Source organism: Cervus elaphus, chromosome 20 (genome assembly GCF_910594005.1).
Source record: "Cervus elaphus chromosome 20, mCerEla1.1, whole genome shotgun sequence".
Taxonomy (NCBI): Eukaryota; Metazoa; Chordata; class Mammalia; order Artiodactyla; family Cervidae; genus Cervus; species Cervus elaphus.
Window position 1 is genome coordinate 104,448,321 of NC_057834.1, and position 27,787 is coordinate 104,476,107.

General features: G+C 38.8%; 1 protein-coding gene across 6 annotated transcripts in view; it reads right to left on the reverse strand.

Moving 5' to 3' along the window:
* PATJ (PATJ crumbs cell polarity complex component) overlaps positions 1-27,787 on the reverse strand; it is a 361,279-nt gene that overhangs the window by 78,880 nt on the left and 254,612 nt on the right. For 3 of the 6 annotated variants that reach the window (XM_043876093.1, XM_043876090.1, XM_043876095.1), the window contains exons 31-34: positions 22,284-22,376; positions 6,230-6,304; positions 2,687-2,776; positions 1,754-1,868 (exon numbers count right to left, since the gene is read on the reverse strand). In XM_043876093.1, the coding sequence (XP_043732028.1) occupies positions 1,754-1,868; positions 2,687-2,776; positions 6,230-6,304; positions 22,284-22,376 (373 nt within the window). The remainder of the gene's footprint in view (positions 1-1,753; positions 1,869-2,686; positions 2,777-6,229; positions 6,305-22,283; positions 22,377-27,787) is intronic. The other 3 variants (XM_043876094.1, XM_043876092.1, XM_043876091.1) reach the window with 2 other exon arrangements.

Sequence of the window (27,787 nt, forward strand, 5' to 3'; positions counted from 1 at the left end):
AATGGATTTGAGTTTCCAAGGAAATTAAGGTAATGAACAGTGGATGAAATTGAGGCTCATTGGTCATCAGAAGATGTATGTAATTGCTATCTAAGAGGGTGTTTAAGGGATCAAAGAAATAATGTGCTGGCTCAGCCCAGGGTCAGGCATAGCGTAGCATTCACATAGATGCCATTCCTGACCACATGGAATTTATAGATCTAATGGCCTCTTGTTTAACAGTGAGAAATTTAGTGACATAGTTTTAGTAACAATTTTAAAATGCCATATTAAATGAATATTAAATTGTAAACCTAATTTGACTCTAGATATTTTTACAACATATGTATTTCATGCTATATTTTTCACTAATTTACAATAAAAACAATGTACCATGGCAGTAGAGTTTCACGAATGCTTTAAAAAGTTTATGCTCCTTACACAAATCACTAGCTTAGTCTCTTGACTGAGGGAAAACACAGTCAGAGACACTGGAGGTGGCATTTCTTTCCCTCTTCTGCTTCTGCCTCTCCCTAGCCCAGTCGTAAGTCAGTCGCGGTGTTTATTTCTCTCAAAGAATCCAGCCCAAGGCCTGACTCCTACAAGTCCCCAGTCAATGTTTGGTAAGTGGATGGCTGAATGAATATAATTTCCACAGATGAAATTGTGGGATGATTAACTTCTGTTAACGAGGTAAAAAATATGGGATATGTATTATCAAGATTCCATTGGTCTACGTAGGGGTCATCGCACATCTTTGGTAAAAGGCCAGGTGGTAAATATCTGAGGCTTTATATGCCGTACCAGCTCTGGTGCAGCTACTCAAGTCTCTCCTTATAGTGTGAAAGCAGCCATAGACAATATGTAACCAAACCAGTATTCCCATAAAATGTTATTTATGGACGCTGAGATCTGAATTTCATACAATTTTCATGAAACAGTCTTTTGACTTCTTTCTAACCTTTTAAAAATGTGAAAACCATTATTAGCTTCTAGACCATATAAAAACAGATGGTGGGCCAACTGTGACCTAGGGGTCATAGTTTGCTGACCACATTCATCAAGTATTTTAGTAAAAATCTAGTGCTTTAGAATACCTGCCTCGTAAAATTTTTAAGAGTTAATATTCATGAAAAAAAATACGTAAAAGGCAAATACCATAAAGGTGTCAGGTCTCCTAAATTCATGCAGGGTCATGCTTTACCACTGGTGAGCAAGGTGTTTTAAATAGTCCCTCTTTTAAAAATGATTTATATTGCATAAAAGCAGATGGAAATATTCATTATTCATTTTGAAGTTCTATTGTCAACCATTAGTCAGCATAATCTAATCCAGCAATTCAGAGATAAAGTAGATACTTATTTCTTTAAGCACTGAAAAGTAACAGTCTATAAATAGCTCATATCAACATATGCAAGTCTATAATTTGGTTCAATGTGATTTTTAAGATACACTACTTGTGAACTATACACACTCCTTTGGTGTGATTAGATAATAATCCAGAAGCCTCAGATTCAAGTAGAATATATTGAGGGCCTTTTTTATTCTAGTACTTTTATATTCAATAAACAATAAGCAATCCCACTGGTGGAGATGAGGAAAAAGATGTTAGAAATCAATTAACCAATCCAAGCCCCAAAGCTCAGGAAGTAGAGCAAGGATGCCAGCCAGGCTTCCTGACTCCTGATCCAGTGCTCTCTTCAGGACAACACAGTCCTTTCCTTTTCTAAGGTTTGATTAATCAATTCAAGTCTGCTCAGAGAACAACTCATACCATAGCCTGTGAAGTCTGCATCTGTTGAATGATATGAAGTTGGTGCTAAAGGTATCTCTTGTGAACTGAAGGAGATTTTCGTTGAGTATTTTTGCTGTTTCATCTGGCTGACGGCCTACAAAAGGAAGGAAAGTTAGATGAATGTCAGAGAAGAGGAAGGTAACAAAAGGAGAAGACTTTAAAACTGGTGTATTGTCACCAAAACACTCCAATAATGCCTCTTGAAAACTCAAGTTGAAGAGGTGGCAAGGGGAAGTTAGGACGATCTTTGTCTCATTCCCATGCTTCCTTAATTAACTTTAAAGTGCTTTGGTGAAGGATGGATCAAAGAAGGGAAGAAGGACAGAAACCATCATTGTGGTTTATGTATGAAGCCAGAGCTGGGAAGCATTTTTACATGATGAAATCAATGTCAAGTTTATAGATTTGTGCTGAGCCTAGTGAAAAACAATCTATACTGTGAATGTTCTGAGTACAAGACACTGCCCATCTCTTCCAGACACATTCACATGGTCAAAGATGCATGAGGTAGGTTAGTTGACAGGAGGGGCAGGAAGGGATAACAAGCATCTACTGAAAGCCTACTAAGTGCCAGGTACATCATTGCACTTCATTCACCTTAAAAAAAAAAAAAAAAAGCTTATTCACCTTCGGTTCCCAGTGCCTGGAACATAGTAGGGCCTGGATAAATGCTGAATGAATGAATGAATGCAGACAGCATAATTGAAGACATGGAAACTCAGTGGGAAATAAATCTGTAACTCTAAGAAAGTACAGAGACCTTTGCTGTGTGAGCTTTGGAAAATGAACTTGTAACTCTAAATTTTTGTTGCTAATACCTCTAATGAATATTAGTATTAGAAGACTAAGAAAAACCAAAAGGACTCCATGCTTGCTTAACAGACAGTTAAGAAACATACAGAGTAACCTGACCTGCCTTCTGGATCTGTAGTTAGCCAGGGAACCCATCCCCAGCTGGAAGATTCTGGTGGAGGCAGTGAAGCACCAGCCTGTCCCTGGAGTCTAGAAATAGGATCATGGTAACTGCTCCAGAACAACAACACCCCAAGATTCCATCAGTGGAAGTCTATGCTTCAACACAAGGCATTGTGCAGTATGCAAAAAGAAAAGCAATACCATTCATTGTATATCTGTATTGTGCTTGCCAGTTTTCAAAAACACTTTCATATCCATGAATTCATTTAATCATGAGAATAACCTGGAGAATTAGACAATATTACTCTCTTTTATAGATGAAGAAACCAAGACACAAATGTCAAGTGACATCTGAAATCACACAGTTAATTAAAGGAAGGAGTAGGACTAAAAGTTGATATTTGAAGAATGCTACAAGTTTAAAGTGTTTATCAAACAGCTGCTAGGCAATGATTCTACTGATATTCATTTTTTTTTCCTCTGCAGTTTTTCTATTAACATCATTTAACAATGATTGTACACTTATTTAAAAAGACTTTCTTGAATATATATTTTCGGTGATTTTAAAAAGAGGAAAGTAGACAAATGACAAACCAGGAGTTACTACGAGAAAGATGAACAGTGGACCCACCAATCCAATTATTCTAAGGACCATACTCCCCAACCTCCTTGAGGCCAGACATAACCACAGACTAGTCTGTGTTATGGTATGGCACATAAACAAACATGAATGTACAATTTTCAGGTCACTTTCTTAAGAACAATCCTGCCTTCCCCTGCCTTAGATGAAATTCAGATGTAATGTTAACAACTGGAGCAGCAATCTTAGATTAAAAAAAAAAATAGATGCTAAATTTTGAAGATGGAAGAGTAATCAAATAATGATGCAGTAATCAGATAAGAGGTGCTTGGGTCCACGACACCGTGGAGACACTGTCATCCTCAAACTGATCACAGCCACCCTGTTATATAAAAGAGAAACTTCTTGCAGCAATTCAAAGTAACCTTAATACACACAGAACTTATGTCACATCTCCTTTGTATCATCTCAAAAAAGAAAATTGATAACAAAGCTATGCGCAGGCTACAGAGCTCTTTTATGAAAAGCTGTGAATTTTAAAACAGGAACGCACAAGAGACAGGCATCACTACCTTATGACTTTTATAACAACAGGGAATGCTTGTTTCTCATCTTTATTTCCCAGTTGATGTAGCATCCCATTTCACTGTGCATACTAGGGAAGTTTCCAATCAATATGGGTTGGAAAAATGAGGAAATAGTTCATAGAAATCAAGTGAAACAAACACATATATTGAGAGGCTTGCTGTTGGTAGGTGTGGTGATGAATAAAGGTAGCTCCCATGATTCATCCATTGACATAAAACCAAACTACTAAGTATTGAAAGATAAAGACTGGATTTGTAGACTGTAAAATTTGAGTATTTTAAAATTACATAAAAATATTTTAAAAGATGAAAGATTGCATTTGCTGTTGAGTGTTACTATATTCTAACATCAGAGTTTGAATGGATTTTATAAGTCATCCAACCTAACTAAACCAGGGGTTCTCAACCCTGTCTTTATAACAGAAACTGTTAGGGAGTTTAACATTTATGAATGCTAGAAGTCCTATTCTAGACCAGAGAAATTGGCACTAGGGATGTGGAGCTCAGACAAATGTTTTCAGAGGTAGGGGTGGGGATGTTTGTCTTTTTAAGTTGAGATTTATTTTTTAAAGGTAAATCATGGATTCTTAACCCAGGATAAATGAGCTTCTAAATGATTTTCAGAGGGAATTCTGGGAACTACATAACCTCTGTGTTTGTAGCACAGTTATACTTACCAGTGCTTTTCTTGGGAAAAGGGTCTATACTTCATCAGATCTTCATGATAGGGGAAAAAAAAATCACTACTCAAAAGATGATACAAATTGCTGAGTTTTCTATCACTCATTAGCTGTGTGACCCCTGACAAGCCACTCAACCTCCTACATGTCCTCATCTTTAAATTGGTGATGATAATTCTTTACCTTGCAAGGTTGTTGTGAAGATTGAAAAGTATATAAATAAACCTATCACTATTTCCAGAACAACTTAGGAGTTCAGTTAATAAAAGCTATTACTGTTTTTATGTCCTTTGAAAACATATTAATAAATGATCAGCAAGTTTCTGATTGAAAACCTTCAGGGATAAAAAATTCCATTTCCACAAGGAATCTCATTCCATCGTGGAACAGCTCAAATGGTGGGGAAGTTCTTTATGATGAGATGACACAGCTTCACTGAAGATGTTGCCCACTGATCTCTGAGCCATTTCTCTTCTGCAGCCACAGAAAAGGGTTATCATCACTTTCCCAAAGGAGAATGTTTTAGATATTTAAATGCTCATTTTTCAACAGGGAAAAGAAAGGTCAGACGATGTATAGGATTCACCCGAGTTCTAAAATTCTATAGGTTATATATATATATTTTTTTTTTGAGAGGATTTTTTTTTTAAATTTTTATCTTAAAGACTCCTACAAATGTCAAAAGAACCCACAGAAAATTAGAAAATTTCATCCTAATCACTGCCTTTCTCTTTTTCTAAGACACTATGTAACTGGCAGATACTCTTAAAATTGAAAGATGTACATTTTATTATCACAGTGTTCTTATAATGCTCCAGGATTTTTTTTTAATATTATTAAGTTTATGATTAATTTTATTTCTATTGATGCTTGACATGTGTCTTGAGACAGGTGGCAGTGTAGAAAGTACTATCACAATAATTGTATTTGCAAATACATTACCTAAGTTAAAAAAATCTGGTTCTAATTTTTTTTAATTCCTTATAGTTTTCAGTTGAACTAAATTTTTTTTCAGTTGAACCTTATTTTTAAGATTCTTTCTACACCTATTTTTTTTTATTTAGGTTTTTAGCATACAATTTTGGATACTTTACAAAGGCATCTTCTTTGGTAATGTTTAAAATATCATATATTTCCTGTAAACTCTAGTAATCTATAGTTCCTTAAACATAAAACTAGTTAATATAGTAATAATGTAAGTTTTTTTTAAATAATATATGTTTTAGCAGCACAAAATTTCCACAGTGACAAAAGTACAAATGTTTGACAGAAATTTATATTTTTTTAAGAAGAAAAGCTATAAACACAAGAAACATTTGTTATTACATTTCTATTTCTACAAAACTATAAATTCTTCCTCTTAAAATTTTTATTCAATACATTATGTAGGACATTACGAGGCCCTCAGAATTTAGGTGTAAGTGTGTTTTCAGAGATGTCTCACTTTCAAACACTTCCTTAGGGTGTTGGTACAGGGACACAACAGAGGATATTTCCCTAAATATCCTCTATGCACACCCTGCATAGAACAGGTGATATAGCTGTGGGTTGTCATCAGGTTGGAAGACACATCATAGCTTCCTGCCAAGTAATAAAGAATTAGATTTCATTATAACCATCTCCTTTTCTTCTGGAACCCATCATTATAATTCATACCATCCCAGTAGAGCAACCTACAGGGTCAGTTACGTACATTGTCAGCTGGACATTCCAGTGCCTTTTGCTGACCTGCCACCACACCTTGACCAACCACCTGGGAGATGTCTTCCTGAAACATAAAAGATAAGACCAGTTTTCAGCATTACAGGGGTCAGCTGCCTTCTCCAACTTCAGCAGTCAGGCACCATTTAATGGGGCTTCAAGCTACTACCAAAAATGACACACCAGGCTGAAAAGTTTTATTCAACCACCTGTAATAACTCTCAGAAATGAATGCAGCTTGTCATTTCCGGATGCTTTTTCTGGTTCTTTCAGATCTGTCAGCCTTTAAGCCTATCAGATATCTTCTTATGGTCATTTCAGCCAGAGGTTTTTCTTCTGCTGTCATGCCAGTAATCCCCATATCTATATTTATTCTGAGTGTTAAATCCTTTCAAGTTTCCAGTCCTGATATTAGAATTTCTTTTCCCTTAAGATATCCGATTGAAGGCAAAAAAGCACACTCATTAAAGACATTGGGAGATAAACGATATGCTAGTCAGAGCTCCGTGGAGAAATGTGGACTTCAGACCTGGGAGAGATGCAAAGTATCAAAACATATGTGAAAGTGATGCGTAAAGCACAGTTAATTGAAATAAATGATAATAGCGATAAACTAAGAAGAATGTTTATCTCTGCTCCCACCATACCTCAACCTTTTTTTACAGGCAATTTACAGAGGAAATTATTATGTGATGGTTTACTCAAAGGCACGAACTTATGCATTTTGTTTGGTCAAGCAGGGAACATGGAGAGAGACTGGTTTGGACAGGAGAAAGGATGGGTTTACTCTAACAACAGCAATGTGCGTGCTCAGTCATGTCTGACTCTTTGTGACCCCATGGACTGTAGCCGCCAGGCGCCTCTGTTCATGGGATTTTCCAGGCAAGAATACAGGAGTGGGTTGTCATTTCCTCCTCCAGGGTATCTTCCCGATCCAGGGATCGAACCTGTGTCTCTCACGTCTCCTGCACTGGCAGGCACAATCTTTACCACTGCACCACCCATGGGTTTATTCTAGCCTTGGTAAATATCTGAGAGACACCCAGGTGGAGAGGTCTAGTACACAGTGGGCAGGTAGTTAAGCTATCTCCAGATGAGAAGAAAGGTGAGGCTTGTAGAGTAGAGTGTTAGGAGTTTGTGACACTAGCTCCTCATTTCATAGCTGAAGTACTGAGAATCTAAAGTATACACTGAGTCAGAACTGAACGCAGACACATCTTGCTCCAGAGTCCCTGCCTTAACCAAGGGGTAAACCACAGGAGCAGGGGAAGGGCTCAACTCCTCCCAACAACTCACACAAGATGCCCAGGAGTCAGCCTCAACATAGAGGATCCATTTAGAGTTAACAAGTCAGAACGAGCCATGCCTGCTTCTTGTGAGCCTGGGCAGGAAAAACAAAACCTGTGGCACCAGCCACTACCCTGACCTCAGGGGAGTCTCCTTCCTTCATGTTTACATATGAATTTAGAACTTATTAATTTCCCTGCAGAAGGAAATGGCACCCCACTCCAGTATTCTTGCCTGGAGAATCCCATGGACGGAGGCGCCTGGTGGCTACAGTCCATGGGGTCGCAAGAGTCAGACACGACTTAGCGACTAAACCACCACCACCAGCACTAATTTCCTAACTACAGCACCAAGGGAGATCTGAGTGCCTTCAAAGATGAGGTTCTGGGACATTCTAAGGTGTTGACTTTGCACAGGGGATCTCCAAGTAAGAAAACTGAGGAAGAAGAGCAGAAAGATCTTCATGAAACAAACCGATATGACACATTCTGTGACACATTCAGCACAGCCAATGAGTTCCTAAAACAAAATGCTTGGTGGGCCAGGTAAATCACTCTGATCTAGAGCGGAGCTTTGGAGGGGTAGACATAAAAAGCAACACTGGGAACATCCTAAATGATAGAGAATAATGGGACTGATGTTCAGCTTACAGTCACCAAAACTGGTTGACTTCTGTCCCCAAGGTGGCTATTCAACAAGCCTGTCTGTCTGGCCACATGACTGGTCCAAGTGTGGACACTCAAACCACACAAGAACAAAAGTGAACCCAAAGGCAGAGAGTCAGCCCCTTTCTAGCAGAGAGGGTTAGGTGCTGGGAACAGCTGTGTTCCCACAGTGCTGAGGAAACAGGTCTGAAGCTGAGAAGAGTCAGACAAATGTACAGAATCACCTCTGTCAGCACCAGGCCTCTGGTTCCAACTGTCCCTGCCTTCAGTTATGCAAAAACAACATGTAGCCAATAAGGCAGCTAAATGAAGATGAAGTGAACTGAGCATAAGACAACAGACTAAAGAGATAAGTTTTGCCTAGATCAGTCCCACCCTAATTCCTACTCACTCATCTAATCCTGATCAAGTGAAATCACATTAGCAAAAGGTCCCACAGCATCTTAATTCCCCCTTCAATAGTACTCACCAATACTAAGTTATTTAAAGTCAGATTCAGATCCTGCCTGTGATACTTACTAGTTGTGTGTCTCTGAGCCTCAGTTTCCTGATCTATAAACTGGGGATAGTAATAGGATTCACCTAATATGAAACACGAATTCAAGCACTTAGAATGATGCCTTTTAGAGCACATAGTAAATGCAGTGAGAGCATTAGCTGCCATCATTCTGAGAAATTCTGAAAGCTCTGAAGGGAAGATCTTTGTGTCCTGCTCACTGTGATATGCCCCGTGGCTCTCACAGTGCTGGGGATATAACAGGACTTCAATACAAACTTGCTTATTGACTCTTTCTTTGAAAAATAAGATAATCAACATAGGTTTTAGGTTATAGGATCTTAAAATTATGTCTGCTAATAAGGCTTCCCCAGAGGTGGCTCAGTTGGGTAAACAATCCGCCTGCAATGCAGGAGACACAGGAGACACATGCTCAATCCCTAGGTTGGGAAGATAACTTGGAGGAGGAAATGACAACCCACTCCAGTATTCTTGCCTGGAGAATCCCAAGGACAAGAGGAGCTTGGCTGGCCATAGTCTATAGGATTGCAAAGACTCATGCATGCACAGAGAAATGAAAACTTTACAAGAAACACCACTACACTTCTGAGATGCTCTGGGATTCAGATGATGGAGCACCAGTCACAGGAAAGAAAGTATGAGTTCAGAGCTCTGGGCTGTCACAACTGAGAGCTTCTCTGAGCCCCTCATGCTTGCTAAATAATTATAAGATTACTTTCTCAGGACTTTCCTGGTGGTCCAGAGACTAAGACTTTGCCTTCCAGTGCAAGGGGTGCAGGTTCAATCCCTGGTCAGGGAGCTAAGATTCTACAAGCACGTGTGCATGCTAGGTCACTTCAGTCGTGTCCAACTCTGTGTAACACTGTGGACTGTAGCCCTTCAGGCTCCCACATGCCTCAAGGCCAAAAAAACAAACAAATAAACAAAAAAAATCAAACAGAAGCAGTATTGTAACAAATTCAATAAAGACTTTAAAAATGGTCCACATCAAAGAAAAAAATCTTTAAAAAAATAAAAAAGATTACTTTCTCAGTTTAGAAATATCTGGTAAGCAATAGCTTCCTTTCTGGCAAGATGAAATTCGAAGTTGAATAACAAGTCTCCACAGCAGGCCATTAAATCGGATGGGAGTGAAAGAAAGCTAGCAGATGTCCAAGACGTGAATCTGTGTTAAAAATGTGTATCTCTATCTCTACAGCCTTTGAGTTTGTGAGGTTACTTCACATCTCTGTATTATCTTCATTACAATGCCAGAGGGGAAGAGAATGGAATGAAAAGACCAAAGATGTTCTCTTGTGACTTTTGCACAAGAAGTAGACTTGACTGCAGATATAGTCTTTTTTTATTACTAGGAAAGGGAAATTTATCATGTAGGCAAATCTCAAGTGATTTTCAGAAATACAAGACATAAAGTACAATGAGCTGTGAAAAATGCCACATTTGTGAATGCATTTGAACTCTGCCATTGGCAATTTGCATACTGTCACAAGAGAGAGGCTGATGCTGACTCAGAGAAATTCTCCTATAGGGAACGCTACACTCCTGCTATAGATGCTATTTTCATACTGGATCTGAAATACTGGATCTGAAACAGAACAGTGTTCACACAGTGGCTTCGGCTTCCAGAGCCAAACTAGAAATCCTGCAGTTCTTATAGTTCAAGATCTTGCTTTAAAAATGAGCAGGGTATTACACTTGAGAATTCCAGCCTAGATATAGAAGACTTAAGAAGAAGCCTATAATCATCAGAAACACATATTAAACTATTTTTTTCCAATCTTGGATGCCAGCACTTCAAAAGCACTTAGGAATAATTTTTAATCAAGCACAGCAGTCAAAATTGATAAACTGAACCTAATACAGGTGGTATATTATCTCTTTAAAATTCCACACTGAACTCATTACCTTCTCCCATAAGTCTGTTTCTTTCTTATGCTGTTCCTTTTTTTTTAAATTAGTGACATCAACCTCCCAGTTATCCAGGTTTAAAACTGCAGCCAGCTTTTACTAATCTCTCTTTGTCTTCCATTGAATGCTTCCACTGAATCATTTGCAAAGTATTACTGATTTCAAGGACTTTCTACTTTGCTGTGAAGCAAAGTAGATTTTTCTTAGACTTTGGGATTTCACAGATCAGAAATTTTTCAAAAGAATTTTGAGGTTACAGAGTTACCTTCTGTGGGGGGCAAGTAATTGAAAGCATAGAAATATTAGGTCGGAGCATATGAATGTGCTATTTTATGAGTCAAGAAATGGTCAAATATCAGTGATTTAAGAGGGTTCAACTTAGTCAGGTCCTTTCCTCACAACTGCCACCAGATATTACCACCATAATGCTCTGTAGGAAGAGCCATTTTTACACTAAAAAGTTAGCTAGAACACCATTTTAAAGGACAGTCCTTTAAATCAAATAAATTTAGCTTTATGAAGAACAGTCCATGTGGTTATTATTTTTCATATTTCCCACTGACCAGTAAAAACTGTACAGATCCATGTGGGTCTAATTAAAAATTCTTTAGTATTATCTGGATAAAGAAGAAAGCTTGGACTTTGGAGTCTGACTGTGGTCAGATCCTAGTGTTCTAGTTAGATTACATGCTCTATGACAAATAAGACTTCTCTAAACTTCAGCTTCTTCATGGGTTGATTCCAGATAGCTCTTGGAGAGGCAGTATAGCATGAGTCAGGCCCATGAGTCAAACACATAGTGCTTTGAATCCATACTGTGGCATTTTCTGCCCCTAAGCCTTTGAGCAAGTGACTCAGCATCTCGGATACTCAGGTCCCTGGTCTGCAAAATGGAGGTAATGATGCTTTATTGTGGGGAGGATGGAGATAATACACTGTGTTCATTCTTAACAAATGATAAGTGCTCAGCAAATAATGGATCATATTATTATTACTACTACTGCTTTTGTTGGGATAAATGAGATAATCTTTTCAAGTGTCTATTACAGATATAGGTATTAAATAACAGTTTTCTGTCTTACAAAGACACTTAAAACTCAGTAGATAAGACAGAACAAATCATCTTTCCCTACAAATCTGCTTCTCCTCCTCTTCTTTTTCCACCTTATTTATATGGCCACTCTGCACAGCATGCAGGATCTTAGTTCCGGGACCAGATATTGAACCTGGGGCTTTATAACAATGAAGGTGCCGAGCCCTAACCCACTGGGCCACCAGGGAATTCCCTTCCTCTTCTTTCTTTTCTCAGTGAATGGCATCAACCAGCCAATGACCAGCCAGTTGGCTATCCATGTTGTAATCTGAGTCCTTGCATCACTCCTCTTCTTCAGTTTTGACATTCACACAATCATTAAGTCCTATCAATTCTAACTCCTGTATTTACTGAAAATCGGCACTCACCAACAGATCCCCTAGTTTAGGTCACTATCAACTTTCATCTCATTTTACTCTAACAGCTTTTTAACTCTTTGTCTTCAGTTTTGACATTTTCTATCAGATTCTTCACACATAAGCTCGAAATGATCTTATCAATGGGCTAATCTCATCATTATAATCTCCCTTTAAAAAATATCTCAAAGGTATTAAGCCCTTTCTCCTGGTCCACAAGACTCTCCACCAACAGCTCCTGTCTATTTCTCAGCTTTCACTTTCTGCCAGGCCCACACGCATGACCACGGCTTGTAGACCTGGGATGCAGCCTCAGGTACTCACAGGTGATGGGGATGATGTAGGTACTCAGGTACTTACAGGTGATGGGAAGCAGGTTAGGGTTAGAGAATGGTGGAAAGGTAGGGACTGAAATAAACTCAAAGTGAATAATTGATGAAAAGGGCAGCTTGGAATGCTGGTCCATTTTCAGTAGAAAATAGAAACAAGGATCTTGAACAGTAAATATATCCTGACAAACAGCTTGTAACCTTTGCATTAGACCTAAGGTGGTGAACTCTTGGATGAACGATATCTTATCTTTACATTCTTAGAGTTTAACACATCACAGATTCTCAGGAAATGTGTATGAAAAATGAGGTAGTTCTAGCACACATAGATTTTATATAGACAAAATCTGGTGTTAACAATAGCTACATTTACTGAGCCTTTCTGCATGCCAAGCATTATTAAGGGTTTCACATACAAAGTCACACTTGATCTTTACAGGACAAAATGACTAGCCTCCTACCCCCACACCCCCATTTTTCAATGAAGAAATGAAGACAGAATAAGTCACTTTCTAGATCAGAGCTAGTGAAGGCTGGTGGGGAAGTTCATGTTTGTTCAGATATCAGAGCCCACGATTTATATTTGACAGTCTTTTTAACCTATAAAAGCAAGTACTATCAGACCATTTGGGGATATGGGTATTATTTATAACACTCAACACTGATTTTTCAATAAGCATGTTTGAAAATTTTATACAGATCAAGTGCATCAAGGTAAAGAGTAAAAAGTGTTCCTAAGATGCTGCTATTCTGGCTGGTGGGGACTTGAAATGGTAAAATGTACTGTCAGCTGCAGTGTGAATTTCCATGTCACAGCCCATTTAGGTTAATGATAGTTAATTCAGAAACAGTTCATGTTTCCCCAGGCATCTTGCTACCCTGTAAATTCTAAAATCTCCACAGAGAAACTATAGTTTGAATGCACTTTGAGTTGACTGCAATACTCCTCTCAATCTTCTATTCTTGTTCTAAGGATCAGCAATTACATTTCATAATGAAAGACAATAGTAAAGACAAACACTGCAGACAGTTTGCAAAAAATCTAGACATTTCGAAAAATTCTGAAAAATCTAAGTGTTCTTGATGCTGCTGGACAGGAACCAGGTCTGGAAGGACAGGGATCACTTGCCACGCAGACTGCAGTGTTGCTAAGCAGTGTCATAAAACGAGGCAGGAATGCCAGGCACATCTGCTGGGGGCATTTCCTAGCAGGGTTATCACGGGCTCCTGGCCAAGCCCTGGGATGATGCTTGTTCTCAAGACCCAGATGGTGTAACAATTGCCATTTTAGTAGCTTTAAACCTGTATTCAGAGGAAAGCTTTAAAGCACACGGAGAGCAGTAGGTTTGCATCCTGGGAGCAAAAAAGGCAAATTCTTTGACTGGCAACTCTGTGGAATTTACCTGGTAAACACATATATTACCTTGCTGTTTATTTTGTTATAATTTTTGCAAAGACAGAATATGAGACTATGTCCTGCCGCTGCCATCTCTCCCAGACTGCCACTGCCTTTGCTGCAGTAAACTCCCAGCCAGCCCATCAGCACCCATGCTGGCCGCTGTCCAATCTGATCGCTACAGTTCACCTACAGTTTAGAGTCACCTCCAAAGCCCCCCATGGCTTCCTACTGCCGTAAGCGGAGAGACCATCTCATCAGTGTGGTCTGGTTCTTGTTATCTGCTCCAGTTGAGTTCCCACCTCACCAGTTCTGGCAACCGTGAATGTGCAGAATGTCAGTCTTCCAGACCCACTGTGGCTCTAAGGTTGCCTAGCTCCCGCCTTTGTTTCTTCTTTCTCCCACTGTCAGGTAGCACCAGCTTCTCCTTCAGATCTCAGTTCAGTTTCCCCTGGGAGAGACCTCCCCAGGAAGGTCAAATCCCCCTATAATATGCTCTCTTAGCACCAAACACCTCTTGTTCTTAGCTTTGACCAACATTTAGATTTCAATCTATTTGTGACATTACATGATGTCACTGTCCTAAGAAGACTAAGCATCGCAAGAAGAGGGGCTGCGTCTGTTTACCTTTGGTAGTACCTTCCCAGGAGCTAGCACAGAGTGCACCAATGGGCCAAACACAAGAATGTATGAAAATAAACTCAGGCGTTAATTCTGATGGACAAAGAAGTCAAGCTTCTTCTGTTAGGGTACAGATTATTAAACATTTGCAAAAAGTTCCAAAAGGTGGAGAGATTATACATTAAAAGCTCCTTGCATGGGATCATGTTATGGTTATTTAACAGAATCACAGAATTTCCAGTCCAGAGCTTGCTTAGAATCATATTTCTGATTTGAGGGACTTCTCTGGTGGTCCAGTGGCTAAAACTCCGAGCTCCCAATGCAGGTGGCCTGGGTTCATTCAGTCTGGCCAGGAAACTAGATCCCACATGCTACAATTAAGAGTTTGCATGTTGCAATGAAGATCCCACATGCCACAACTAAATACACCTTAAATGCCACAACAAAGACCAAAGATCCTATGTGCTGCAACTAAGACCTGGAGCAGCCCAATAGATAATTTTTTTTTTAATTTTTGATTTGATTTTAGTTTGTGGATTGTCTATCTTCTGTCTTCCCCCTTTCTTCTTCCTCCTGTAATTTTAAAAAACATCTTTATTGAGACATAATCAACATATAAAATTTATCCATCTACAGTGTACAATACAATGGTTTTACCATTCAGAATTGTACAAGTGTCATCACAATCGAAGTTTAGAGCATGTCATAATCTCTGAAAGAATACCTGTACCCATTAGGATCATTACCCATCCTTCAGACATAGGCAACCACTAATTTACTTTCTGTCTCTATAGATTTTTATTCTTGTAGCATTATGTATCAGTACCTCTTTATCTTTCACTGTTAAATTACTGCATCCATTGTATGAGTATACCAGGCCTTCCCAAATGGAACTAGTGGTAAAGACCCTGCCAGCCAATGCAGGAGACGTAAGAGACTGTTTGATACCTGGGTCGGGAAGATCCCCTGGAGGAGGGTATGACAACCCACTCCAGTATTCTTGCCTGGAGAAATCCCATGGACAGAGGAACATGGTGGGCTATAGTCCACAGGGTTGCAAAGAGCTGGACACGACTGAAGTGACCTAGCATGCACGCTTGCGGCTGGTGGACATTTGGGTTGTGTTCATTTTGAGGCTACTATTAATAATACTGCTGTAAACATTTGTGTGCAAGTTTTTGTGTGTTATATATTTTCACTTCTCTTAGGTATAGACTTAGGAGTAAAACTGCTAGGTCACATGGTAATTCTGTTCAATATTTTAAGGAACTGCAAACGATTTTCCAAACTGGCTGTGTCACTTTACATTTCTACAAGCAATAGAGGAGAGTTCCAACTTCTCCAAATCCTTGTCAGCACTTGTATTATCTATGTATTTATTTATCGTTTCCTAGCAGGTATGAAGTGGTATCTCATTGTGGTTTTTGATGTGCATTTCTCTAATGGTTAATGAGGTTGACCATCTTTTTACATGTTTATTGGCCATTTGTATAGAAAATTGTCTATTTAGATCTTACCTATCTTTCAATTGAGTTGTTTTTTTATTATTTTGTTGTAAGGAAGTAACTTTGAAATCATTTTACTGGCTATTAGTATCTGTAACAACGTGGAGAAGGAGACATACAAGAACCAAAAAAAATGTAAATTAGTTTTATATCAAGGAAGAAAACTATAGAATGAGACAAGATTAGAGATCCAAAGAATGTGCTAACCATCAGACAATTGCACTCATTTCCCACGCTAGTAAGGTTATGTTTACAATCTTGCATGCTAGGCTTCAACATCACATGAACCAAGAACTTCTAGCTGTCCACGTTGGGTTTAGAAAAGGAAGAGAAACTAGAGATCAAATTGCCAACATTCACTGGATTATAGAGAAAGCAAGGGAATTTCAGGAAAACATCTATCTCTGTTTCATCAACTACACTAAAGCTTTTGACTGCGTGGATGATGATAAACCGTGGAAAGCTCTTAGAGAGAGAGCAATACCAGACCATCTTACCTGTCTCCTGAGAAACCTGTATGCGGGTCAAGAAGCAACAGTTAGAGCCCTGTATGGAACAACTGACTGGTTCAAGATCGAGAAAGGAGTACGACAGGGCTGTCCGCAGTCACCCTGTTTGTTTAACATATACGCTAAGCACATTATGAGAAACGCAGGGCTGGCTGAGTTACAAACTGGAATCAGGATAGGTGGGAGAAACATCAACAACCTCAGATACGCGGATGATACCACTCTAAAGGCAGAAAGTGAAGAGGAACTAAAGAGCCTCTTGATGAGGGTGAAGGAGGGGGGTGAAAGAGCCAGCTTAAGCCTAAATATTAAAAAAACAAAACTAAACTAAACCATGGCATCCAGCCCCATTACTGCATGGCAAATAGAAGGGGAAAAGGTGGAAGCAGTGACAGATTTCCTCTTCTTGGGCTCCAAAATCACTGCGGACAGTGACTACAGCCATGAAATTAGAAGATGATTGCAGGAAAGCTATGACAAACCTAAACAATGTGTTGAAAAACAGAGACATACTTTGCCTACAAAGGTATGTATGGTCAAGGCTATGGTTTTCCCAGTGGTCACGTACAGTTGTGAGAACTGGACCATAAAAAAGGTAGAACACCAAAGAATAGATGCCTTGGAACGGTGGTGCTAGAGAAGACTCCTGAAAGTCCCTTGGACAGCAAGGAGATCAAACCAGGCAATCTTAAGGGAGATCAACCTTGAATATCCACTGGAAGGACTGATGCTGAGTCTGAAGCTCCAGTATTTTGGTCATCTGATGTGAACAAATGACTCATTGGAAAAGTCAAGTAATATTTATTGTTTGAACAAATAGATCACACAGTGATACTTCTGATGTTCCAAGGAAGGTTATGAGAACTATAAAGTGACAAGAAGATGGGGTTTAGAGGCAAAGAGAACTAGGTTTGAGTTCCAACCGTATAATTCCAGCTGTGGGACCTGAGGAAAAAATCTTGCCATCTCTTACCCTCAGTATCTTTTCAACAGAGCAGGGCTAATAACAGGTGCATCACTGGGTTAAATAAAATAACCAGTAGGAAAATGCCTGGCACAGGTTGGCTTCTTGAAAAGTCTTAGTTTCCTTTACTTTATGCAACATTGGTTTGGAAGTCTATATAACTTCTACCAACATGAAAGGTAATTTTCAGAATCTACCTATTTCTATGCCATAATTTTCTGTGTTGGAGTTCAAGATTTAGACAAAAAGGAGATGAAAATAACAAAGTTCAGATCTCAGTGTAACTCTCTTGCTGTCCCCGGACTCGGTTTTGTTCTGTTTGCATCTCGCTGAGAGGCGGTACTGCATAGTGGTTTGGAATGCTGGCTCCAGCCTCAAAGCGCACAGGCCTGGATCCTAGCTTCACTGGGTGATTCTTTAGGCAACTTACTTAACACTGCAGCACCTCAGTTTCCTCATCTTTTAAATGAGGATAATACTAGTACTAACTTCACAGGACTATTACGTGAACAAGTTTAGAACAACGCCTGGCACACAGGCATTCAACAGATGCTGTCTGTTATCAGCAGTTGCATTTTGGGGGTCGAAAAATTCACTTCAGTTTTCCAAGTTACACCTAACGCTTCTCACAGAACAGCTAATCCTTATCTGACTCACCTTTAATGCTTTAATCAGCATAATATCGTCATCAGCATTAACACAACTCCCTCTGAGACAGTGATTCCATGTACTCTGGCACGGTTCTTCGTGGTACTTTATAGTTACTAACTCCTTACTCTCACAATAACCATTATTTTCTTTCTCCCGTCTTACAGACACAGAAACTGAGGCACAAAGAGGCAAAGCCATTTGCCTCAGCTTACATGCCTAGTAAATGGTGGGATCGGGATTTGAATCTAAGTAGAACGGCTCTAATCTCTCCACTCTTAATAATTTAGTTATATTATCCACCCAAAAGTATATTAACACAGATATCCCCAACATGATAAAGACATAGGTTTATACCCAAAAGAGTAAAATAACTATTTTAGGGATTCATGCTCTTCTATGTCAAAATACCAGAGAGAAACAGACCCTTCAGGATGAGGCCCAGCTCTTCTAATTTCTAGTTTTGTGATTTGTCACTAAGCAGCTTAAGGTCTCATCTGTAAGTCAGGGATAAGTAACTCCTGCCCTACTTCTTACATTGGGCTATTTTGGGGATAAAATTGAATAAAATCACAAACTAGTATCTTGTTAAAAAAAAAATAGATACCAAAAAAATTAAGCTAACAATAAAAAAAGACTGCTTTACAAATTGCAAAGCTCTGTACAAATAGTTGGTTGTTTTTTGTTTTTTTAAGATCCTTTGAAAAGGCTTAAAAAATAGTCTTAACAGGCTCTCACCTAGACTCCTGAAATAGATTCCAGACACTACCCTGCCTCCAGTCTCTCACAATTGGAATCTATGCTTCACAAACCATCATCTGATCGGTTGTCTAAAAACAAGCTATTTTCCCTTTAAAATATAATTTAGAGAAATCAAATATCTACTGAAGTTATTATAAACTCCTTGGCTGTGAGTCTGGGGACTATGGAGATATGGATGAAAGCAAATCACAACTGAAGAGTGGGAATAAGCACTGGAATATATGGAGACTCATGGCTTAGTCCTAATTCTGAAAACAGGTAATCTTGGAGAAGCAATTTAATAGCCCTTTGGAGTGTAATTTCTCATAGGTAGCACCTAGTACATATGCATATCTATGTAGTTAATGAGACATTTATTGAACACTGAGCATGAAATACTGAATACATTAGTCTATAATCCATAGTATAAGTCATAGTTCTGTGATTCTACTATTCAGCTTCTATTGCCCACTGTACAAAAGTCCAGCCTTTACTCTTAACTCCACCACCCACGCTGTTTGATCCACCTGGTGGACCTCCCCTGTTCACTTCAGCCTCAGCAGTCAATCACCTTCTTACCTTAAAAGGTTCACCTTAAAGGCCAAGAGTCTAAGAAACCATCCCTAAGCCCTGAACAAGATGGTTGTCTATCCTCTTTTGAACCCCTGCAACATTTTTTTCTCTCTCTCTCTAATACACTTCTGCCTGGTCTGATCTTCCAGATAACAAATTCTCCTATCTTCACTGATGCTCAAGGGTAAGCTGCTTAAGAGCAAGGCCTGAGTTTTTCTCCTGGTTTCTCCTGTAAAGGCCAGCAGTGACTGATGAGACATATGCTCCTACAGGAAACAAACAGTGCAACCTTTAGAGGGTTACATCTTACTGTTTCCCACTGACATAAACTAAGGTGAGAGGAGTCAAGGCCCATAAAGATGACATGCTGTTTTCTCACAAGGGGCATCCGGCAACCATCCTGGAATGGTGCAGCAGCACAGGGATGCTCGCACCAATTGCGTAACAGAAACAATCAAATGATGGACTAATGATGAGAAACTGCTGTTAATACAGTTGACCCTTTAACTACATTGGTTTGAACCACGTGGGTCTGCTTATACAGATTTTGTTTCAGGTAAATACTAAGCCACAGATCTGAAGGAACCCCAATCACAGTGGGCCTGATAAGTTATACACAGATTTTCCACTGTGCAGAAGATTGGCACCCCCAACCAACACATTTTTCAAGAGTCAATTGTACTTTATAATGAGACGATAATGAATATGTTAGGTTGAGCCAGATGAAATTTTTACCCTCGAGAACAACAATTTCATATAATTTAATTTGCTAATTTATGTATTATCTATCTCCCTTCCCCCATCTACTCATGAATAAGTCTCCACAAATGCAGGCATTTTGGTACATTTTGTTCACTTTTATATCTCCACTGCCTGGAAATGGCAACTGGCAAATATATTCTGAATTAATGAATGAAATTACTAAGCACCAACTATGTGCCTTATACTCTATACTTTATTGACTATTTGTTTCCTCATCCTGATTACTCCCATTCTTCAGATGAGTAAACTGACACTTGATGAGGTCTAACTTGCCCAAGTTAAACACAATCTTAAGCAATACTTTATGCTAAGCCATTTATATTTATGCTATAAAAGTTGTTCAAATTCAGGCTATCTTTCCTCAATTGACTAGATCATGCATATTCTATTGGAAATGGTAAAAAGAAGTTACAGAATACTAAAAAGAGAAGGTCATGGGGGAAGGGAAAAATAAATACCAGTCAACGAGTTGGGGAAGGCTTTTCTTCCTGTTAAAATGCAGCATGAAACAATATCTAAAAATTACCCCCAGCCTTTCATGTCCTCTGCCTGAAGGTGGGGCTCTTCAACTATCTTGGAGCCCCATCACTGGTGCTGTCTTCTTGGGAACAGGGTAGATGATAGATGGCTTTTGTCTGCAGCCTACAACTGAGCCTCTGTGGGACGATCAGCCTCTCCCAACAAGCAAAGGAGTGTTCTCACTCTTTTTACCATCTTCTCCATGGATGAAATCAGGGGCTCACACTTACAAAACCTATTTCTTTAAAAGACATTTCCCTAACCTACCTATAGAAAAACAATGTCAAAAAGAACAAGTTAATAGTATTTTTAAATGAAAGAAGGAGTTTGAGTTTGAAATTTGCTGATGTTCCTCATCCCCTTTCAGTGCCAAGATGCAGTTTATTGTTTGGAAAGGGAATAGTGTAACCCTGGAACACCTTGCTCAAGAACAATGGTCCTAATCTGTTGTTCCTGATGCCTCATGTAGGATTTGTGTAAGAGTGGACCTTGATAATTTCCACTTTTGCCTAAATGTCCTTTTCCATCCTCCTGAAAGAATCAGTTCATTTTCTAGGACATGGACCCTAAGCCAGTCTGATATATATTTTCTAAAAGTTGAAAGAAGAAAAATGGATGATTTTTCAAAATCCTTTAAGTAAAATGAACAATTCTATGCTATCATAAAATCACAGTGACCCTCCCAAGTGGTTAATTCTTTGAGGTTCATAAGAGATTTTGAAACAGAGAGGGGGAAAAGCCCACATGTCTTTTGAGAACTTTCAGTCTAACCTTGGAAGTGCCAGGCTGCAAAACAGGAAGGTAGATTATGAGCAAAGGCTGGGAGTCAGACCAAATGAGACCAATCTCCAGACTAGTGACTGGCCTCTGGCAAGTTAATTAATGCCCTTAAGCAAGTCTGAGCTTCCCAGGTGGCTCAGTGGTAAGGAACTCGCCTGCCAAGGCAGAAGAAATGCATTCAATCCTTAGTCAGGGAAGATTCTCTAGAGAAGGAAATAGAAACCAGTTCAGTATTCTTGCCAGGGAAATCTCTTGGACAGAGAAGGCTGGTGGGCTACAGTCCACAGAGTCTCAAGGAGTTGGACATGACTTAGTGATTGAACAACAACAAGGCAAGCTTTCCTCATGTGTAAAAGCAAAATATTGCCACCTACACTATGAGGATCAGAAAATGAATGTAGAACACAGCACAGCACATGGTATACAGTAAAAGTTCCATAAGTATTAAATAACAAGATATCAAATAGTAGGTAGGACACATAAGGAGGGAGAGTTCTCTAAAACTGACTTTCTCCTAATGCTCTAGCCCCTGGGTAAGTTTAAATAACTTTTATTATAAACAAAGGAATACATTTAGTATCTATTTCTTTGCCTCTAGGACTAATTCAGCACCACCTTAGCCTAAAGAAACCCTATTTAAACAAGATTTAAAAGAGAGATTGCTTCTTTAGTCCCAGACAGCACAATTCAAGAAAGCAGGAGGACACACTGTTCTTTAGGTCATTCGCCATGTGGATGGGTCATTTGCTATACAGAATAGCTTCCGCTGTCTCAGAGATCAAGATTCAAAGAGAAGTAAACACAACAACTGATCCAAAATATAAACAATTCATCCCTAAAAGGAACATTGGATGAAATAGCCAGGATTCTCACCAGTTTGGAGCTTTCACTGTCAGGAGATTGTTTAAGACCAACTTCGAGACTGGCGTCTTCCTCACCACTAACCAGTTCAGTGCCGCTCTGATCCTATGAGACATTAAAAAAATTTTTTAAAAGTGGCAAAGATGTCATTCTTCACTCAGAGTCACCTAAACTGTACTTTATCAGAGTTGATTGCTTTATTGTTGTAGTGGATATTGTGGATATGGTTTCCTCTTTTCTTCCTTTCCAGTAGAAAGCCTTTCTTTTTTTTTTTTTTTTCAGGTATCTATCTGTTGCTCAGAGATATACCTAAGAGAAAGCTGATCCCTACTCTCTGCCCTGAATATTCACTGGAAGGACTGATGCTGAAGCTGAAGTTCCAATACTTTGGCTACCTGATGGGGAGAGCCAACTCACTGGAAAAGACCCTGATGCTGGGAAAGATTGAGGGTAAGAAGAAAGGGGGATGACAGAGGATGAGATACTTGGATCACCGACTCAATGGAGATGAGTTTGAGTCTCTGGAAGATAGTAAAGGACAGGGAATCCTGGAGTGCTGCAGTCCATGGGTCACAAAGAGTCAGACATGACTGAGTGACTCAACAATGATGATGACTCTCTGCCCCCAGAGTAGGCCTGATTGTCTTAAGGCTAAGCTCAATTCTTCTGGCCAGTGATTCTGCCAGGAATGGGTATGTGGTCCAGTTCTTGTCAGTGAGACACCAAGAGCAGTTTATTGGAGACTTCTGAAAAGGTCCTTCCTAGAGCTTAAAAGAACCACAAGAAGTCCCCATGGCTCCCAAATTAACAAGAGAGCATGAAATGCAAATAGCCATGGACAGCCATACCATAGCCAGAAGGAAACCAGACTGAATGACAGAGCAAAGACAGAGATAGAAGAACTGGTTCTCTGATGACAAAAGCAGGGCACTGGACCAACCAGAGTTAATCTTAGCAATCTTTTTAAGGAAATGGCAACCCACTCCAGTATTCTTGCCTGGAGAATCCCATGGACGGAGGAGCCTGGTGGGCTACAGTCCATGGGGTCGCAAAGAGTCGGACATGACTTAACTAACTAATACACTTATTTATTGCTTCAGTCAGCCTGAATTAGCTACTCTGTCCCCTCCAGTCAAAGCTTTCAGAGACATTTGCTTATCTTCTGCACAAGGCTAAACTATTTGATAAAAGTTCATATTTATCATGTTTATCTCTAAAACTTAGGTACTGAGTACCCCGCCTGGCAGATGGAAAACATTTGATAAATACTGGGTTGGAATACAGTACTTGCTTTCTTGATGATTCTTTTCCAAAAATTCCTAAAAATATTTACTTAATGTAAATGAGACATCTGGTAATAATAAGCCATATTAAAATTCCAAGGCACATTAGGCATCTTCTCAATTGAATTATGATATATTAAATATTATATTCATTTGCTTTGCTTTCTGGGGGCACATAGAGGAGAATAAGGATAATAAACAGAGTATCTACATTATATTTATATGGATTTTTATTTTAAAACACCACCATCTGGGATTATTACAAATTCAGGTGGGACTGTTTATAGAGAAATTGTTTTGATTTTGAGACATTCAACATCATAATTTAAGAAGTATGAATTAAAGCAAAGATATGACATTCTTTCAGCTATCAAATGGACAAGCAAATAGAAAGAGAACATTCAGTATTAAAAACGGTGCAGGGAAATAGGAATTTTTACACACCACTGAAAGTATAAATTAGCACAATCTTTTCAGAAAAGAGCCCCATACATCATATAGATATCAGTTCAGTTCAGTTCAGTTGCTCAGTCGTATCCAACTCTTTGTGACCCCATGGACTGCGGCACACCAGGGATCCCTGTCCATCACCAACTCCCACAGTTTACTCAAACTCATGTCCATTGAGTCGGTGATGCCATCCAACCATCTCATCCTCTGTCATCCTTTCTCCTCCCGCCTTCAATCTTTCCCGGAATCAGGGTTTTTTCAAATGAGTCAGTTCTTCACATCATATAGATATAGGTGCAGGGGAAATACTTGCAAGCATATAGCACAAACTTTTTAAATTGTGTACTTCTGGGGAGTAGGATTAGGGATTGGGAGATTTTGCCTTAGTTATTTCTACACTGTGCAATTAAAGAAGAATTAGTATGTATTAAAGAATTCATTGATGCTTTCAAATTGTGGTGCTAGAGAAGACTCTTGAGAGTCCCTTGGACTGCAAGAGATCAAACCGCCAATCCTAAAGGAAATCAGCCCTGAATATTCATTGAAAGGACTGATGCTGAAGCTGAAGTTCCAATACTTTGGTCACCTGATAAAAGAGCCAACTCATTGGAAAAGATCCTGATGCTGGGAAAGATTGAGGGCAAGAGCAGAAGAGGGTGACAGAGGATGAGATGGTTGGATGGCATCACTAACTCAATGGACATGAGTTTGAACAAACTGTGGGAGATAGTGGAGGACAGGAAAGCCTGGCATGCTGCAGTTCATGGGGTCGCAGAGTCGGACACAACTCAGTGACTGAACAACAACAAACCAATTGCATGTTATAAAACAACAAAGGAGAGTTATGAGAAATATCTAAAAGAAAAAAAAATTCAAGAAGGTAAGTAGCATGGGCTTTAGAATTGGCCAGATCTGAACTCAAGTCTCAACGCTGCCATTAGAATTATAAGATTATCTGCAAGTTACTTTCTAAATCTGAGTAGAGTAGACTCATGAACAATTTGGGGATTAGAAACAGATCTTCCCCACAGTTGAAAATTTGTGTATAATTTATAGTTTGCCCCCTGTATCTGTGGTCCTTTGGCATCTAATCGCAAATTGGGTAATACTGTAGTATTTACTATAGGAAAAATCTACCTGTAAGTGGACCCACAAAGTTCAAACCATGTTGTTCAAGTGTCAACTGTACTTTTTTTTAAAGTATACATAAAAATATCAAGTTAAAAATACTATCCCATCAGGTTGTCTTAAAGATTAATGCACTAACTTGTAAAATGTCTATTAGCACAACACTAAGTGCTATTAATTTTTATTTTTAGCTTTTTGTTGAGACAGGCTTTGTTTATGACCTGTTTCATGTAGTTATCACAAAAAGGCTAAATAAGTAGTGCCACTGTGATCCCAATTCATGAATAAGAAAAAATGATACATTTAAAATAATCTGTTAAAGAACTCCTAGCCAGTAAGAGGCAGACCCAGGATTCACAGCTAGGTAAGACTACCACCAAAGGCCAAATTCTTGGTAACTATTCCTCAGATCCTAAGTAAATTAAATGATGCTCCTGTTTCTTATTCTTTCTTTTCATTTCTGAGTGCTGATGACTAATCTTATGAAAGACAGGACTCACAACCTTAAAAAATATCACTGTCATTAGATTAACAAAAAGTATTTTAGAGTTTGTTACCCAGAAAATTTCATTAGATAGAACATCTCTCCATGAATTTTGCATAATCAAGAAACTACCATATAATACAAACATGTCAAAGTTAAGAAACAAAGCTTGAAAATATATAGCTTTTCAGTGTTTTAGACAATGGGTAAGTTCTAGGGACAGAAAAAAAATTATACTTTTAAAAGGAATAAAAACCTTTAATGCCCTGGTTACTTAGTGTATCTGGTTCTGTACACTGTGGGAAGCCCTGTAGAGGCCCTGGGGAGGCTATGCTATCCAACTGGAGGATGTAATGGAAACAATGCTTGTAACTGTAGCATTGGATTGTAAAACAAATCCACAGGTGGCTTCTCAAGTAACCCTGCAAATGGCCACCTCCTCTGTCCCAGATGAGAGATTTTTTACCAAGATGGTGGTTAACTGATGCCATTCATCTAATTACATATATGTCTCCTTAGGGAAAGGAAAACATTGTTTAGAGAATCAGAGAAGTCTTTACATTTCTTTCAGCATGGAAGTATAAGAAATGAAATTTTCTTGGTCTTTATAAAATGAATACTAAAGAGGGAAAGAAAATAGCAGTTTGATGCTTCAACTTTGAAAATTCAAGAAAATATGGGCAGGACAGATGGTCTATATATCCTTTAAGATTTGAATAAAAACAAAAAAAGAATACCCTCTATATCTAACATCCACGGAATTTATCATACAATGCCATGTCTCAAATGCACCTTACTCCATAAATCCTTTCCTTATTCTTAGCTGAAGGATGTCTCTTCTTCCCCTAAGCTTACCTAACAGTTTACATAAACCTCTTGTGTCACTTCCATCATCTCATTTGTATCCTAATTATGTATGTAAAGAATTGATCTCCCCAATGAGATGGAAAAATGCTTGAATCCAACATCTGTACCTCATTCATTTCCTTGGTCTAATTCATTTTTATATTCATCCTAGGTTCTGTCTCATTTCAAAGCTGGTGCTCTTTATAACTTGAGTCTCTTCTAAAACATTTCTTCTGTTTTTAGTTACTGGTTTAGTCTGAGATAGCTCCATAAAGGAGGATTTGAAGTCAAAATCTAGATGGAGAGAAGACAGGTAAAAAGGAAGTTGGAGTTGAAAGAGGTTAGCAAATAAAGTATTTACTTTTCTAGGAGAGCCAAAGGTTACATAAGAGTTTTCATGCTTAAATGAAGCACAGAGCAAAACAATGAGGGTTCTGTTCTGAGAACAGAATGGCTCATATGTATAAATTACCCTGCTGACTAGGAGCTTAAAAAACAGGAGTCAGTCAGAGATAGAAAGGGGAAAACAGGTCAGTAGGCATGATTTCCAAAGCACAATCGCATCACGGTGGTTTGAAGACCATCTGGCTGATGGATAGCAGCCCACTAACACCCAAGATGATTCAGCTAATCTGGATGGCTGGGTGTTCCCTTCCCCTGTTGCTGATCTTCAGACCACCTGTCCAAAGCTGCCCGTTCAGCCAAGGCTGCTCAAAGAGAATAACCTTTCCCCATGAAGACTATGGTCAGAAGATTCCATAGTGAATTATGCTTTATAGATAAATGAAAGGAAAAGGCAAGGCTCATGGTTCATACATTTAACCCAGACTTTACCACCTCTCCCACCCCCCACTCCAGGGTCACCAAAAAAGGACTGATAAGAAATGCTATTCAATCTCTACTGAGAAGTCTCTTCCAAACCCTCTGCAAGTTTTAAACTTCCTCCACTGGGTTCCTCCAAGATCTTCTACATAAAGTGATGATACATTTTATATTTTTTGTACTACTTTTTTTCATACCCCCAAATGTCTATAGTTTTAGCCAACTAGACACTGAGAACCTTGACAGTAGGAATTTATATTTTATTTAAGAGTAGGCTATCAATGAAAGTTAAATTAGTTAAGGATATTACTGTGGATTAGAAATACAGTTCTGGTCAGATAAAAGTGACATAGTGTTGTTTCTTTCCTCCTCTCCTTATTTAACATGACAAAGGAGCATATCAGTATATACAACTGTTTTCCTTTTAAGATTTTACTAAGCAAAATTACTAATAAAAAACCCCAGCAACTATACCTCTCTGATATAATTAAAAACTTTTTTCC